Raw genomic sequence first — 15,128 nt, forward strand, 5'->3', positions numbered from 1 at the left:
TTAGGTTGATGCCTGGCTGGTATAATTGGCCACTTCCACATACGGTACTTTCCTAATAGCAGAGGATAGCTAAACCAGACAGCTTCTCTTCCTCATAGTAAATGGATCAGCACTCCTCAGAGTCCAAATCTCTTTGGACTCTCTAGCAACTCTTCTTCTCTTTTCTTAGCAACTCTCTTCCTGGGCATCCTGCTTTTTATTCTGTTCTACTTATAGGAGAGGAAGTGGTCTCTGACCAGGAATGACATGGATGGCTCCTGTCTTTCAGCAGTCACTGGGAACTCTTCTGTTGATGAAAATGAAGCTAGTTAGGCATTAGCCCCTTTTGAGGAAACTGCCAGTAAACTTTTTCATTCTGATCTCTGGGCCTCTATAATTATGTTAAATTAGCTTAAAGAAGAGTATATATAGATCAAATGTTTGAAGAATCAGGCAGATCCATGCTCCTTCAGCACTCTCTTCCAAAAGGGCTTCTGGCTATAATTCCCCTTCCTCATGGAATATGTTGTCACTCTTTATTCTTCAGCTCTGGCTGTTTACCCAGAAGACAAATTCCTGGAAGTTGAGCAATGGAAAGCTGGGCAAGACTATGTAGTGAGGGTCTATCAAAATCTCATTGCAGCAGATAAAGCCAATTATGTGAGTCACCATGGAGGAAGATGAGTCTTGTTCAAATGAATTTTCTTCCCTTGATGTTATATTTACTGAGCTTATGCATCACTTTAACTGGGAACCCTGAGATGTAGATAGATTAATATAAGAGTATGATAATTCACAGAGGAGCAGAGCAGCTGCTGGGGAGGTGTCTAACAAGGAGATAATTCTGTAGTTGTCCTGGAAAAGGAAGAAGAGACAGCCACTGTCCTTGGTGAGAGTATATGGCAGGGCTGCTAGCATCTCTCCTATTTTCTTCCCCAGTGCATGTCTTCTAAGAAGAAATATGTAGCTGGAAAACAAAACAAAACAGGAGTGTACTGGGATCTGTTCTGCTGTCTAGCAAAAATGCCACTCATGGGGTGAGCTCCTCCTGACTCCAGCCAGGGGCAGAGGCAATGCCACTTTTGGGGTGACTCCAGGGAATGGTTTTGCTCCCTCAGCTTAATACTCAAGTCAGCCCCATGAAGACAGGTAACTTGAGCTTTACAGATGGGAAACCTCAGTGCAGCAGGTTGACATGGCCATATTTTGCACTCTCTCTGTTTCCTCATTAGACTGTTTTAGGAGACCTGACAAAACCATATTCCTCATTTAGACACATCTCATTAGTATCTTGAGTTCGGTATTGAACGGGTGATCCCTATTAGAAGGAATTTAATCTATCTTTGCTTGATAACTTAGATATCTCTGATGGCCTTTAATTTGCTTTCCTGGCATCTTCTATAAAAACTGAAATTTTATTTTATTTGAAATCCTTTGTCTATGCATGCGCTATATTTTTGATATCTCTCCTTATCCTTACAGGAAATTTGAGAGAAAAAATCCTAAAATGTTTAAGCAGGAAAGTACAGAAGTCTTGAAAAAAACCTTTAAGTATAAGGTAATTATAACACACACACACAAAAAAAAAAACCTCAATGTCTGTGCTCCCTTCAGTTAGACCTGAAACACAGAAGACCGCATATTGTGACAAAACAGAATCAGTTACTACCCTGACATAACCCAACATTGGAAACATCACCCAATGCTGGAACAAACTTCATTGATCTTACTGCAGCTGGTGTACAAAATCCATTCAGTAAATTATACTTTAAACCCTGCGTTGAGAGACTCGGGCACATTTTATTAGAGGTTTTAATTCTGATTCTCTGTCTAGTAGTTAGGTAACTGTAAAAGAACTATTTATTAATTTAAAGCTCATACAGCTGATTGATGCATGCTAATGCATTTTGAATTTAATAATCACATCTTCCTAATTGAATTGTATTTGCTCAGACAGAGCATATAATTAAATCAAGTCTTTTCTAATCCTTCTCATGCCAGATTATACTATGGAGCATTGGGGAAGAATAGTCAAAAGTACGAATTTAGTTAATTTAAGCCCACTGAAAAAATACATAGTCACATTGTGAATGTTTTTGATATTCCTGACTTCCAAAAATAAAGGGATGTATTTTTCCATACGAATCTTTTGCTATAATTAATAAGTGTATAGCGGCAACAAGGCTGAAAAATACGGTTAAGAAAGAAACAGGTTTAAGAAAATCCGTCAGATTTATACAGCAGATAGTGAAATTTGCATACCACATGACTAGAAAACTCTTTCAGACAAACATCTCAAACTCCTTTATGGAGAAAGGAGAGGGTCCCATTGCTTAGGAATATTAACTTGCTTTTATCTGTTCCTTACTGTTTTATTTGATGATGCAGAATTGAACAATGTTATCTGAGAGAAGGCGCACAGAAAAAGCCAAGATATAGTTATGAGTTCGCAGAAGAGAAGAATGAGGAGATACTTTACTGGGACACAATGTGTATAGAGTATATACTCTCTGTGTATACTGGGACACCCAGTATACACCTGCTTGTGTATACATTGTCATGTGTTTCCAGGATGCAAGTTCAGGATCAAGGGGATTCCAAGACACAAACCTGGCTTGAATGAGGGGGATTTAATTTTTTTTTTTTTTAAGTTGGAGATATCTTTCAGGAAGACATACCAAGGGAAAGACACAGCAAGAAAGGAATTTGTCAAGAAAGATTGTCAGATGAAATTGTTGTGATCCACTTTGCTCCTGTACTAAAAAGTTGCAGGAGTAGGAGGGTAGTTTTTAGGCATACAGATGTTCACTTTTCTAACACTTTTTTTTTTTTTTTTTTTGCCTGATTGCTTTGGACCTTTCGATAGAATAAAAATAGTGGAATGAAATTCATAGCGGGATGTTCAAGTTTGACATTTATTTTATGATAGAGAAGAGGAACTGGATATGTGTTGCCAGTGTATCTCCTGTGTCCTTAACACTTTAAAATATTTATTCTGTGAAACAGAGCTATGGAATGAAGCAGCATCTTTTTCTCTGATAAACGATGTAATGCCTTGAGCTTAAATTACTGGCCTGATCTAATTTGTCCGGCAGAGTTAAATTATAGAATTTATCTTTTTTTAATAAACATCACTGGCTGCTGATTAAAAAATGACCTGTGGCAGAGTCTGATTTCTCTTCCTGATTTCCAAACAGAATAATATTATTAAAGATAACACTGTGGGGCTATAGTGATTTGCTTGAGGATTTTGATCTCATGCTCTATGACATTTCACTGGAAGAATGATTTGCTCTTAATATTATATTCAACCTTGTACTTGGAGAGGTCTTATAAAGATTTGTTTCCTTGACTACCCCATGTCACAGTCTTGAAATGTAATTCTGTAGCAGTACAAGAAAAAAAAAAAAAGGAATCCGGCACTAGTGTATAATTAATAAAGTATCACAGAAAGAAATGTGGTTAGAAAACTGCTGTCAAAGTGCTGTTTCTGAAGAAAAGCCATGCTTTTAATTGCAAATGATTTGTCCAATATATGCAGGATGATTATTTGCCTTCCCACTACAAAAAGTATTAGTGTTAGTCTGTAAAGTTTCTTATTGTGGGCAAGCATGCATTGACTGAGGTCAATAGGAATATAGCCATTCTGAGCAGGGTATGCCAGTTTATACTACTTATCACTGACAGCTGAATCGATTTGCTCCTTCTTTGAAATAAGACCAAGCTACACCATGTAAAAAGAACTGCTTATATCTGCTCCTCCTGGTAGAGCTGACAATGCCATCTGGAAATATATCTGAGACTTTCAGTTCAGTGAATTCCCCATGTCCTACATGAGCTCACGGTAAAGGCACCTCTCACCTCTTATCCAGCTCATTTGGAATGAACATCTGAACAGAAAAATCATAAACAGCAACACTTGGTTTATCTAAATTAAATGAATGTAGACAAGCCTGGCCCTATCCTGGGGAAGCGTCCTATCATTCTTGGCCTGGGTTTTGCCTATATATGCACTTTAATATAAAATATGGATGAACAGGGTGTCACTGTACTTGCTGATTACTCCCATAAGCAGAATTAGCTGTCTGCTCAGTAACAGTTGCTTTGTAGTTACTGCATAAGACAAGTCTCTGCACAAGTGGTTGCACAGATGAAGTTAAGAGCAGCACATCTGTACCCTGTAACCCTGACTTCCCACTGTATTTCTTTCATTTGGTCAGGATTTTACTCCAGGCACTAGATATCATCTGTGGCTAAAAGTTTGTTTTCTGTTTATCTGTTTGATCTTGACGACTTAGGATCAGTTCTCTAGGGAATCAGCTGTGCTCACGGTCAGCTGTTTATAATTGAACACAATCAGCTCACTGTCTAACCTCACTGATAACGTGGCCTACTTGTTGGAAGCCAGAGGTGTGTTTTTAATTCCCACCACCCTCCCCAGTATTGCAATTATGCTTGAAAAAAATATACCTATCAGCTTATCAAGAGCCTTTCTAAGCTGCATAGTTAGCTTCCCACTCTGTGCTCTTTCTGCTAGTAATTCAGCTAAAGCTGACAAAATATGCTTATAGTCTGTCTGTGTGTCTCCTACAGTTCACATCAGTGGCATGTCTTGCCAGAATAGCCCTACTAGAAAACAAAATGCTAAATACTGTTTGGAGGGATAAGAGATGGTGTTGATTGTTTGCATTTTTTTTTTTTTTTTTCAAAAAGTAGATGTAATAGTACCATCTGATGCTGTATTAGTGGCAGTAGATTGAAAGAAGTGATGTGTTGTTTCTGAAGGAAAAAAAGTTTACATCTCTTTTGGGCAGAGGACTCTGCTAGAGGTACAGGCCATGTGTGGTAAAAGTGATACAAGATCTTATGCAGCTGATGATCCCATATCCTCAAAGTACAGTTCAGTGACCATGAGGGATCCAAATAGAACAAGAGAGTACACAAATCAGTCTTCCTCTCTCCTCCCTCTTTTCATTTTCTTTCCCCAAAAGCATTACCTTATCTGAATTAATTCTGCATTCCCTCCTGTACATTATAAATGACATGGTCTTAAGTTCTGTATCTGCTCTACTATTTCATAAAAGTACTTTTCTTTATTTTCAAATAAAATAGATTATAGAAACAGATGACAGAAACTTTCTAGGTGGAGCTGGTCTAGATGGGCCAACACTCTGCTTCTCTCTCTCTCTCTCTCTCTCTCTCTCTCTCTCTCCTGATGAACTCTGTCTCTGCTATTTTCTATTTATATTGTAAACAGGATATAAGTAGCTGGCATCAGAAATTAGGTTGAAGAGAACCTAAGATGTGCTTTGATCCTTTTTGGAGACACTGGAATTGGGTAGAGAAGACTTGGGAGTTATTTGGAAATTTGCTCCTTGATGAACAGTTTTCCTTGCTGATGACCTTGGCCAAGACCCTTCACTCTCCTGCACTTTGCCTTCCACATTCATAGATGCTTTCATGAAAGACTTTGAGGTGTGGGGTGCCTGCTACACAATACCTTTTCAGCCTTACTCTTGTTCACTTTCCCTTTCCCAGTGGTGAACTGACAGATAATCACAAGGGCTAAGTACTTATAAGAAAGGCACAGGTCAAAGATACCAAGTCCCAGAGTTTTTCAATTTTAATTTTAATTTTTTATTATTTTCACTTACTTTGAAAACAACAGCCTTTTCTATTCTTGGCCTGGATTCTTGGATTATTCTATCTGGCCAAGATAGAATATAGAATATAAGATAGAATGGCTCTGGGGATGTCCTGACAGGCAGAGACCAAACTATGGAGATTGGGATGAAGAAAAATACTATTTTTCAGATATTTTTCAGTTCAGATATCAGAAATGCATATAGGGGGCCAAGAGGTAAGACATGTTGAGAAGTAAAGAGCTGTGGAGCTCTGTCATCATTCATCAAGGAAGATATTGGAGGTGAGGTGTGTCCTTTGTCACTTTACAGCTCCCCTAGGTTGCCAGTGCTTGTGGAAGACATCCTACTATGAAGGAAAGACATAGCAGAATAACTCTATGGTTTTAGAAAAAGGAAAGAGTTTCCAGAACAGTCTTTCATGATACTGTGCTTATTATCTACATTAACCAAGAAGAAGCCAGTTCTCCTCACAGGAAGTGAATCTCCATTCAGACAGAGTTGGAGAAAGGATGGAGGATGCCTGAAAGCTTGTGTGCATGATTGTGCTTGTGTGAGGCACAGCTGTTCCTCCAATTTATACAAGGCTGAAAAACTTACAGATCTGCTTACTTTGAGTCTGTGTAGTTGCTATAGTTGCTGTGGTTGTTAACGTGTGGGGGTTTAAAAGGCTGGTCTAATAGCCTATCTGGCTTTTTTTTTTTTTTTTTTTTTTTAAACCTGGAAAGTTAATGTGAGAGATGGAGAAGATATTTAACACAAAATGCCTGTAAGCTTAAAAAGATGAAAACTAAAGACCTCTTAGAAATGCAGTTTTTCAACCACTATTTTTATAAATGACAAGTTTCTGCAGCATATATGGTCACTTCCTTCCTTAGAAATGTTGTTTTGCAGTTGTTTTAGTCCACAAAGCACAGACCTTCTCTGGATTTTGCCTCAGCTAACTAACCAGTATAAATTTCTCTTGAAATTCACAGCTGTCTTTACTGAATGTGAGTAAATGAGCCTGTCAGGTTGAGCTGACTCTAAAGTTTTCTTGTCTTTGGGATGCAAATCCTTTTAAGTATATTTAGGCCATCTCTGCTTCTTTTTCATGGGACATATTGGGGGAGTGGGGGTTGGGGAGGGAGATCCACAAGTTATTTTTCATAAAGGAACTAAACCAAAAAAGATGTACTTTAAACCACTGTGTTCAAAGTCATTGTCAAAGTTGTCATCCCCTTGCAGGAACCAAATGTGCCGGGCTTTTGCTTTTCTTAGGTTTGCACAGAAATAGGCAGACTTTTTTTCCATAGTTATCATCATTCAGCTATGGTTTAAACTATTTTAGGTAGTCACTGATAGCTGTCATGAGAAACGCAGACACAGTCTAGTGAAAGGTTTAAATTCCAAGCCAAGGCACTGGGCTTACCCTGGTAGCCAGGTGGTTTTAATGCCTGACTGGAGTTGTTCATCAAATTCCTCCCCATTTCATATTCCCTGCCTTCCTGGCCTGGACATCCAGGACTTTGCTTCCTTTAAAATGACAATTCCCTGACACAAAGCTTCAGAGCATGGCTAAAAATTACTCAGCTCATATTTAATTCATCTTTGAATTTCCTTAGCTGGAGATGCTTGGGTACATATGGCCAGCAGAGTGGAAAGCCCTAGATATTCAAGAGCTGGATAAATAACTCTTAATAACATAAAGTATTTGCTGTACCTTTTAGTCCTCCTCTAACTCAATGGCAGAGGAAGAAACAGGATAGAAATCAGCATAGTGCTCAGATATTGTAGCATTTCAGACCTGATAGTCCTTAATGCAAATCCCTCTTTACTGCTAGTTTATACAATAAATTTTTCCAATTTACACCCCCCAGCCTGCCTCAGCATGAATGAAAAATCAGGCATTGATGTGGTGTAACAGTTTTAATTTTGACAGATGGTAACATATAGTATGCATGGTGTGCAGAAGGATGATGCTGGTTTTGCACAGAGGGAACTGAAGCCCTGCTGGCTGGGACTGGTGGGGCTGGTGCCCAACAACTCCTGTGCTGCTGAGGATAGGAGTCCAGTCATGACCCTGGTGTCAGCACTCTCTATTGTGTACAGTGTCAAGAGATCCTGAACTGGTGCTGAGAGAAAAAATATATATATATATATTTCCTTAAAAACAGCAACCAAACCCAATTGACCTGGCGATGACACTTCAAAGAACATGAGGTTCTTTGAACCAACACATCAAGGTGTTGGTTTGGTGGCAGGCTTCCTGGAGATGGGTTGGCAGACCAAGAAGTAATGGGAGTAAGGGTTTACAAAGTGTGTGTGTTGACTTATCAGCTAGTTCCCAGATCATCAGAGGGCACAGTTTCTTCCTCCTGTTCCCCTTCCCTGTCCATCTCCAGTACTGTCTGTACAGATAACATGACTTTTAGACAAAACAGAGGTTTAAGTTTTGCCTTCTTGAAGGACTTGGCACAAGAAGTAATCTTATACAGTGTAGAAGTCTGCCAAACTTCCTAGTTACAGGAGAGGTATTTTAAGGTCTTTCTGGGGAATAAGGTCTCATGAGCAATTTGCAGCTGGATTTCTGGAATCAGATTTTCAAGAACATTCAAAATGCAAACGGGGGAGGAGAAATGGGTGCGATTTTCATTATCATTTATATTTATAAAGCAGCTATTATTAGGTATCTATTAGTTCTTCCCAAATGTAAACACCATTAAAATGTAGTTTATAGCTTTACAGGTAAAACACAGATCTAGCTACAACAGAAAGCCTTAAAAATTCAGAATATTTTTAAAATAAGTGAGGATCATGTGCAGAATACAGTTTAATCGAGAGTATATAAAAGATTTCTTAATGTGTCTTTGGGAGGGCTTGTATAATCTACTTGTAAGTGCTGACTATGGCAGAACATCTGCAGGAAACTCAGACCAGCATCAGGGAAAGTAAAGAATACTGGTAACAACTGCAATTAGATAAGAAAAAAAAAAGTTCTTTAATTCAATAGTCCTGTGATAGAATCACAGTACAAAATTTAAGGACTCTGCTTAGTCTGTTACCACAACATAAAAGAAAAAAAAAAAAAGGAATTACAAAGCTTAATTATTTAAGTTCACATATTCCCCAGCTTCACCAGTGCTTACAGGACCAAACAAATCTTCTCCACTTACAGACTGTGCCTGTGTTAGCAACAGAAGTTTATACGAGTAGTGACAGCAGAGTCTTATTTTTTTTGCCTCTATGGTGTCATCTATTTAGTCTTGTCCAATTTAACACAGCAAACTCTCCACTGATTTCAAGGTTGCATTTTTCCGTCCTTAGCCAACACAGACACTCAGGTTTATATTTTTATTTAGAGTCCTGATGTGACAGAGGTTTCAACTGGTTACCATTTGCTGTGATCAGAAGTGTGCTTTCAAATATTTTTAAATATTTTATAGGTTAGCACTCAAAAGGAAGCAGAGCCTAGAAGAAAAATAACTGCTACTTCAGCTTCTTTTCTGTGACTGCTGATGAATTAATGATTATTTTTTACACCCCTTATCCCAATAACAGGCAAAAAAAAAAAAAAAAAAAAAAAAAGCTTTAACATTCAGGGTATCCAAAAATCATTAGAAGAAGGAGGCCAGGGTGGAGTCCCAGATTAGTTATGATGAGCTGGGGCCAGTCTCTGGGAAAGGGGAATTATGGATTAATTGTAAATTAAAATTTATAAATTTATAAATTGTAAATTAAATGTAAATTAAATTAAAAATTATGTAAAGGCAGGGAGAAAAGGTTCTCCTGGGAACATCCCAGGTCACCCTCAGGCAGGGAGAGCCAAGGGGGACATCTTCTTTTCCCTATTTGTTACTTGTGACACATTAAATGATCAAAACTTGTTTAAGAATCTGAGTGTATACGTGTGCCTATATACACACATACATATACACAGAGAGATGGGGAAGGGGAGATGGGGAGAAAATAAATATGTGGTTTAGGTATTAGGATTTGCATAAAGGTAGAGAAATCAAAGACTTGATTTTAGAATGTCATACTGAATAAATTAGACCAAAAATAAATAAATAAATAAATAAACACAGCTGCTCCTTTTAAATAGGAAAGGGAGAGAAAGGTATCCAAGAGCACAGTCCACCATAAGCTGTTGACTAGCCAGACCAGCTGTTATTTAGTCCAACTTGCTATGAAGTATTGACAGTTTTTGAAATAACCTGAAGATCAAACAATTTTTTTTCCTTTTTTTTTTTTTTTTTTTTTTTTTTTTCCAATATGGTACTATTTCTTGCTTTTTTGTTGTTGTTGTTTTGTTTTGTTTTAAGAAGAATTTCCATCTGATTTTTTGCTTGGTTTTATTTTGTGTCTTCAGTTTCAGTATTTCAGAAGGCAAAGCAGTCTGAATTTAAGTGGTATACAGAGCCTGGTTAATCTTCTTCAAGGCTCTGAAGCTGCCTTCAATGATTGTCATACTAATGGGATAAGGAAAGGTACAGTGCTCTGTGGAAGCAGCCTTGCTTCTTTCAGAAATCTTTGCTCTGGGTTTAAAGTGGATGCTGAAACAGCAGTTTAAAAATTCTTTGCTTTGATCTGAAATGCCTGTTAAAAAAGCATGGATTTCCTGGAGTCCTTTCGCTCTCTCTATATATTTTTTAATTTGTTATTTATTTTACCAGTCAGAATGCTGTTACTTTATTTCTCTTTTCTAGCATATATGTAATAAATATTAGGCCAAAGAAGGAGATAAATTCCTGAAGTGATATGGATAAAAGGAAAAGGAATGTAACAAAGGAAAAGTGGAGAAAAAAAAAACAAAAACAAAACAAAACACACAACATAAGATCAAATGTTTTTTATGCTTGTACATAAAAAAAAAAAATCAGCTCTAACCCAGCTGAAACTTTGCCCTGTTGTTAGCCAGCTACAAAAGCATCAGTACTTCATTCATTGCCAGCTATTTAAACACCCTTGAGATAAGAATAATGACATTTTCAAAAATTTCTTTCCACTTTCTTTGTAAAGGGTGATGTCTCTCGAGTATGTTGCCAAGGTCCCTATTTATTTTCAAAGCACAATAATCTGTTGCCCTCACTTCAAGCAGCCCACCCATGCAAATGTTACGTATGAGACCTATGTAAAGTGTAGGCTTAACATAGCATCTTTAGAGCAGTATGTCAGGACTCTGCCTGGGCATATATCCTGTAAGTTCATGACTGTGCACTGTTCTGGCTTGGGACATGCCAGTTTTGGGGCTAGGCAGCAAGAAGAGCAGGAATGACAGATTGTACTGACCTAGGAGAGGAAGCTTCTCAGGCTGTGTGCACGACCTGAACATTTTCAGATCAAAATAGTTGTTGTTTTACTCTTTAAACATTACCCTTACATTTCTAACTTTTCTCCTAACAGTGATGCCCCAGCAGCATTAGTAATGAGCCACAGCATTAAAGACATTGACATTTCTTTTTAACATCTTCAAACCATTTTGAACAAGTGTCTTGTAATATTTTCCCTAGATGTGGAGACAATAAATGGTGCACTGATTTCCTTGCTTGGTTACTAATTGGCTTGTGACAGTGACATTGACATTGTAGTTGCAGATACATGCAGATTGGAAATTAATATGCTGAGATTGATAGTTATGACAGCATATAAAAGTCAGGCTATCCAAGCTATATTAAATCACTTAATAAAATCCGAATGAAAGTATCTAAGAAGCATGAGAAAACGTTGAATTACCTTATTTAAATTTGTTACTTAATGAAAACATAAATATTTAAAACCCACAAAGTTATTAACTAAATTAATGAGAATTATTTTAAAGCTACAATTTACTCAGCCAGATCATCAGCAAATGCAATCTCCATTTAAATTAATGGAGACATACCATCTTACACAGTTTGGGTTCTGGAACATGATATTGATAAAACCATATATCATTTTTTTAAGCATAATGCATTTGGAGTATGTATGTTTGTTCTAGGATTCAAAAACCATAAAAACACATTTGATATTAAAAAAATAATAAAAAAAAGAAGAGTTCACTTATGATAACTTACCATTCTGTAAAGTTTATCTTCCAGATCCTGATTAATTCTTTGTAAGGCTAGATAATTGTTTTGTATCCTAAAACAAAAATGATATCATGTAATTTCATGTATTGTTCTTTGTGTTGTTTTTTCACCTGTAATTTTCACATCAGTACAAAACCTTGGCTTTACACTACTTGAAATCTATTTTCTTATCACTCCTGTTGCCAGTCAGTGGTTGCCTTTGAAAGATAATTACCACTTACTTCCTAAGCAAACTTTGTCATTTTTGCTTACTAGACTTAGTGGCAAGTTCCATCAAGAAGTGAAAATGTGTTTGCTGTTCTGCATTTGTGTGCAGACATGCATCACAGCTTCATAACTTGAACAAAGGCATTATAGCTTTTCATTAGGCTCAGGAATAACATGTCAGGCAGGAGACATGAACTTTCTACTTAGACACTAAAGAAAGAAAATTACCAGGCTCTCTTAATATGGAGAATTGCAGCAGAAACCTAATGACTGCAGTAAAAGCAACATGGAGGCAATTCCACGTGACTTAGAAGAGAATACTCTTTTGACAAAAGTTCAAGGAATTGCACCTCCTTGAACCTCAGCAACACATCTTAGTTTCATCCAGCAAATAAATTTAGATAGCGTGGCCTGGAAAAGGTGTGTATTTATTTTTATCAGCACTGAAGGATTGAAAGGACTCACAAAATGAAGCTTCCCGGCTTATTCCAGAGCAATACACCAAAGAAAAGTTTCAGTCTGTACATCGTTAGGTTCCTTGGATTGTAACCTCACTACTGTTGTGAGCAAGCTGCATAGTCTATGGGAAAAACATTCCTATTTCAGTAGTAGCTGTGCCTTTCTGTCCACAGAAGATAAAGAGGGTAGCTCCTTGTTTTTGTTGGTACATACCACTTCAGCAGGGTGTATAACAAATGTAAAGTCTATGTTAGAAGTTCAGCTGTAAAAAGTTTGTCTGAATGCATCTAAATGTTTGCACTGAGAATGTTAGGTCAATAGGTCAAGGTATTTTAAGGGGTAAGTTGATTTTAGGCAATGTGTTAGAGAATTGTATAAGCGAACTCGGATGTAATACACATTCATTCAGCACAAAGCCACTTTGTGTGAGAAGCCTGAACCTGGATTTAGTTTCCACAATGACCAGCAAGGAATTGGGATTAAAGAATTACCTTTGATTTATCGTGTGGATAGGAGTGGCTGCTGAAATCAGAACTGAGATGTGCAATCAGCCCATGCCATGGTTACGAACGGAGGGGTCCATCCCACCCCTTCCTTGCAGTGACAGTTCAGGTCTCTCCCTCCTTCTGTTGCCATGGAGATTTTCTTTCCAGTTGCATAAACCAAATCCTCCATTCAGGGGCAGGCCAGGGGCTGGCAGTGCCTCTTGTAAGGCTCACAGTTATACCGTAACATCTGCCACACAGCTCTGAGCAGAAAGTTCTGTGCTGAGGACAGATGCTTTGTGGGCAAGGTAAAGACATACCCACAGATGAAGCTCCCAGGGGCACAGAGAGTCAAGCCAGGCTCAGGGTGGCAATTTCAAATATATATTGTTAGTCTTGGGAAAAATTTGGTGTACTGCATATTTTACAGAGCTGCTGCACAGAGATTTCCACCCCGTGAGGAGGATGGATGGTAAATGGTGTTTGCAAAGGTGGTGACCTCAATGGGCTGGAAATTTGTGAGACTTTTACTAACCTATGGCTCAGTCATTACTCACCAGTTCTCACAATGCTATTGTGTAAATGTCCAGGTGACTTAAAGGATTGAATGAAGTTCATGGATCTCTGCATTCTCCGTGTTCCTGTTAGATGCGGCATTTGCTACTAAGCCTCTATACAGACATTTATTTGTGCAGCTGCAGGTATACTTGGCATTTATTGGTATTTAGCTAAAGTCAACACAACAGAGAGAAATCTCAGGATACCCTATACCCATCTTTTCATGGCAAAGGAGAATGCAGAGATGATTTTGATAAGTTAGTAGAAGTGAGGAGGCTTAAAGTGGCTTTGTCTGCAGAGAGCTATTCAGCACTAGTTCTTATGTCATGTTGGTAGAGCTGCATGCCGCGGTGTGGGGAACAAGGATTTATAAAAATAAGATAGAGCCTGCTGGCTGAGACCAGAGGTGCCCTAGTATCTCGTCAGTCATGGTCTGCAGCCTTTCCTCAAGAAAATCAAAATAGAACAGATTAAATATATTTTGTAGCAATCCTCTAGCATTTCGTGGCTCAGCTAGAGACGGTGTAAAACTGATGTCAAATTTAGCACCTGCAACTTCGTGAAAGTTTGCATGGGTTCAAAAGTATCTGCAAAAATTAATGAAAAAAAAGTGGAAAGAATATTGGTTCAGGGCTTTTCTAGCTCAAGCCTCTCTGTACCCCAGTCTGTGCAGTATGGATCCACATGGAGAGCTCAAGGGAGATATTGAAGGTTGACATATTGAATTGTTCACTTTACGTGTCTTGAACAGAACCAGCAGTGATTACTACCTGGATATATGGCTTATTACAGTGGCAATGCATCAACGGTTCTGCAGAGACCATTTTTCTCCTGGTGTGAATGACTGGAAGATCAGTTACCATTAAATAATCATTCTTGGCTGGCAATGCTTCTTTTTTCTTTTTTATTTTTTTTTTCTACAAAAAATTGCCTACTAGGCAAATCAAACCCAAACAGTAAATTGAAACCAAAAATCCACAGTATATAGGAAGCTGAGCTTCAAAAATTGTTTCTATCGAGAACAGTATGCAAAGGTAGTCAAAATAAGCACAAATGCTCACATATACCCAAACACATAGACATGCACATACACATATAAAACCTAAATTGGAAATCCACTCTGCCAAAAGAAGTGTCAGCAAATGTGGGTGGCAAGGGGAGAAATGGACCCATAAATATATGGAAGAAAGTGTTAAAGGAATAAAAGAACCCAGTAATCAAATCTATCTTTGGGCAACAGTGTGAAATAGAAGTGGAGTAGGGAAAATAATTCCAATTTGAAATGATCAGATGAGGAAATGATAAGAGAATTTTTCCTGTTTACAGGAAAAAAAAAAAAAACAACAACAAAAAAAACAAAACCTAGATAACAAAAACCTTGTGAAGTATAAAACATTCTGATGTTGTAAATTTGTCTTCTTTGCGAATAAAGCAAAGAATAGGTCAGCTTCACTAACCCATGAAAATGCATTAAGAATAAGCTCCTTTTATGTGAATTGATAACTTATATTTTTATGACTTTTTTTGTATTGTTAAATTCATATATTTAGATGATACCCATGTGCCTCCACAAGTACATGTGTATCATAATAATGTGCATGCATTAAATGCATGTTTAGATTCTCAGTTAAATTAGAGTTTACTGAGAAGTACATGTATTTAGACCACATTTAATATTATGTATCAGCGCTCTAACACAGCAAACACCACATTTCTCTCTAAGACTACAGATCATCACTGAAGAGAAA

The 15,128-nt window shown here is 37.7% G+C and overlaps 1 protein-coding gene across 2 annotated transcripts in view; it reads right to left on the minus strand.

The window, feature by feature from the left end:
- BEGAIN (brain enriched guanylate kinase associated) overlaps nt 1-15,128 on the minus strand; it is a gene marked incomplete at both ends in the record, with an annotated part of 159,127 nt that overhangs the window by 42,546 nt on the left and 101,453 nt on the right. For both annotated transcript variants that reach the window (XM_084288593.1, XM_084288592.1), the window contains one exon: nt 11,657-11,723. In XM_084288593.1, the coding sequence (XP_084144719.1) occupies nt 11,657-11,723 (67 nt within the window). The remainder of the gene's footprint in view (nt 1-11,656; nt 11,724-15,128) is intronic.

Source organism: Netta rufina, assembly GCF_964035555.1.
Source record: "Netta rufina genome assembly, chromosome: 5".
In the NCBI taxonomy this organism is placed as follows: Eukaryota; Metazoa; Chordata; class Aves; order Anseriformes; family Anatidae; genus Netta; species Netta rufina.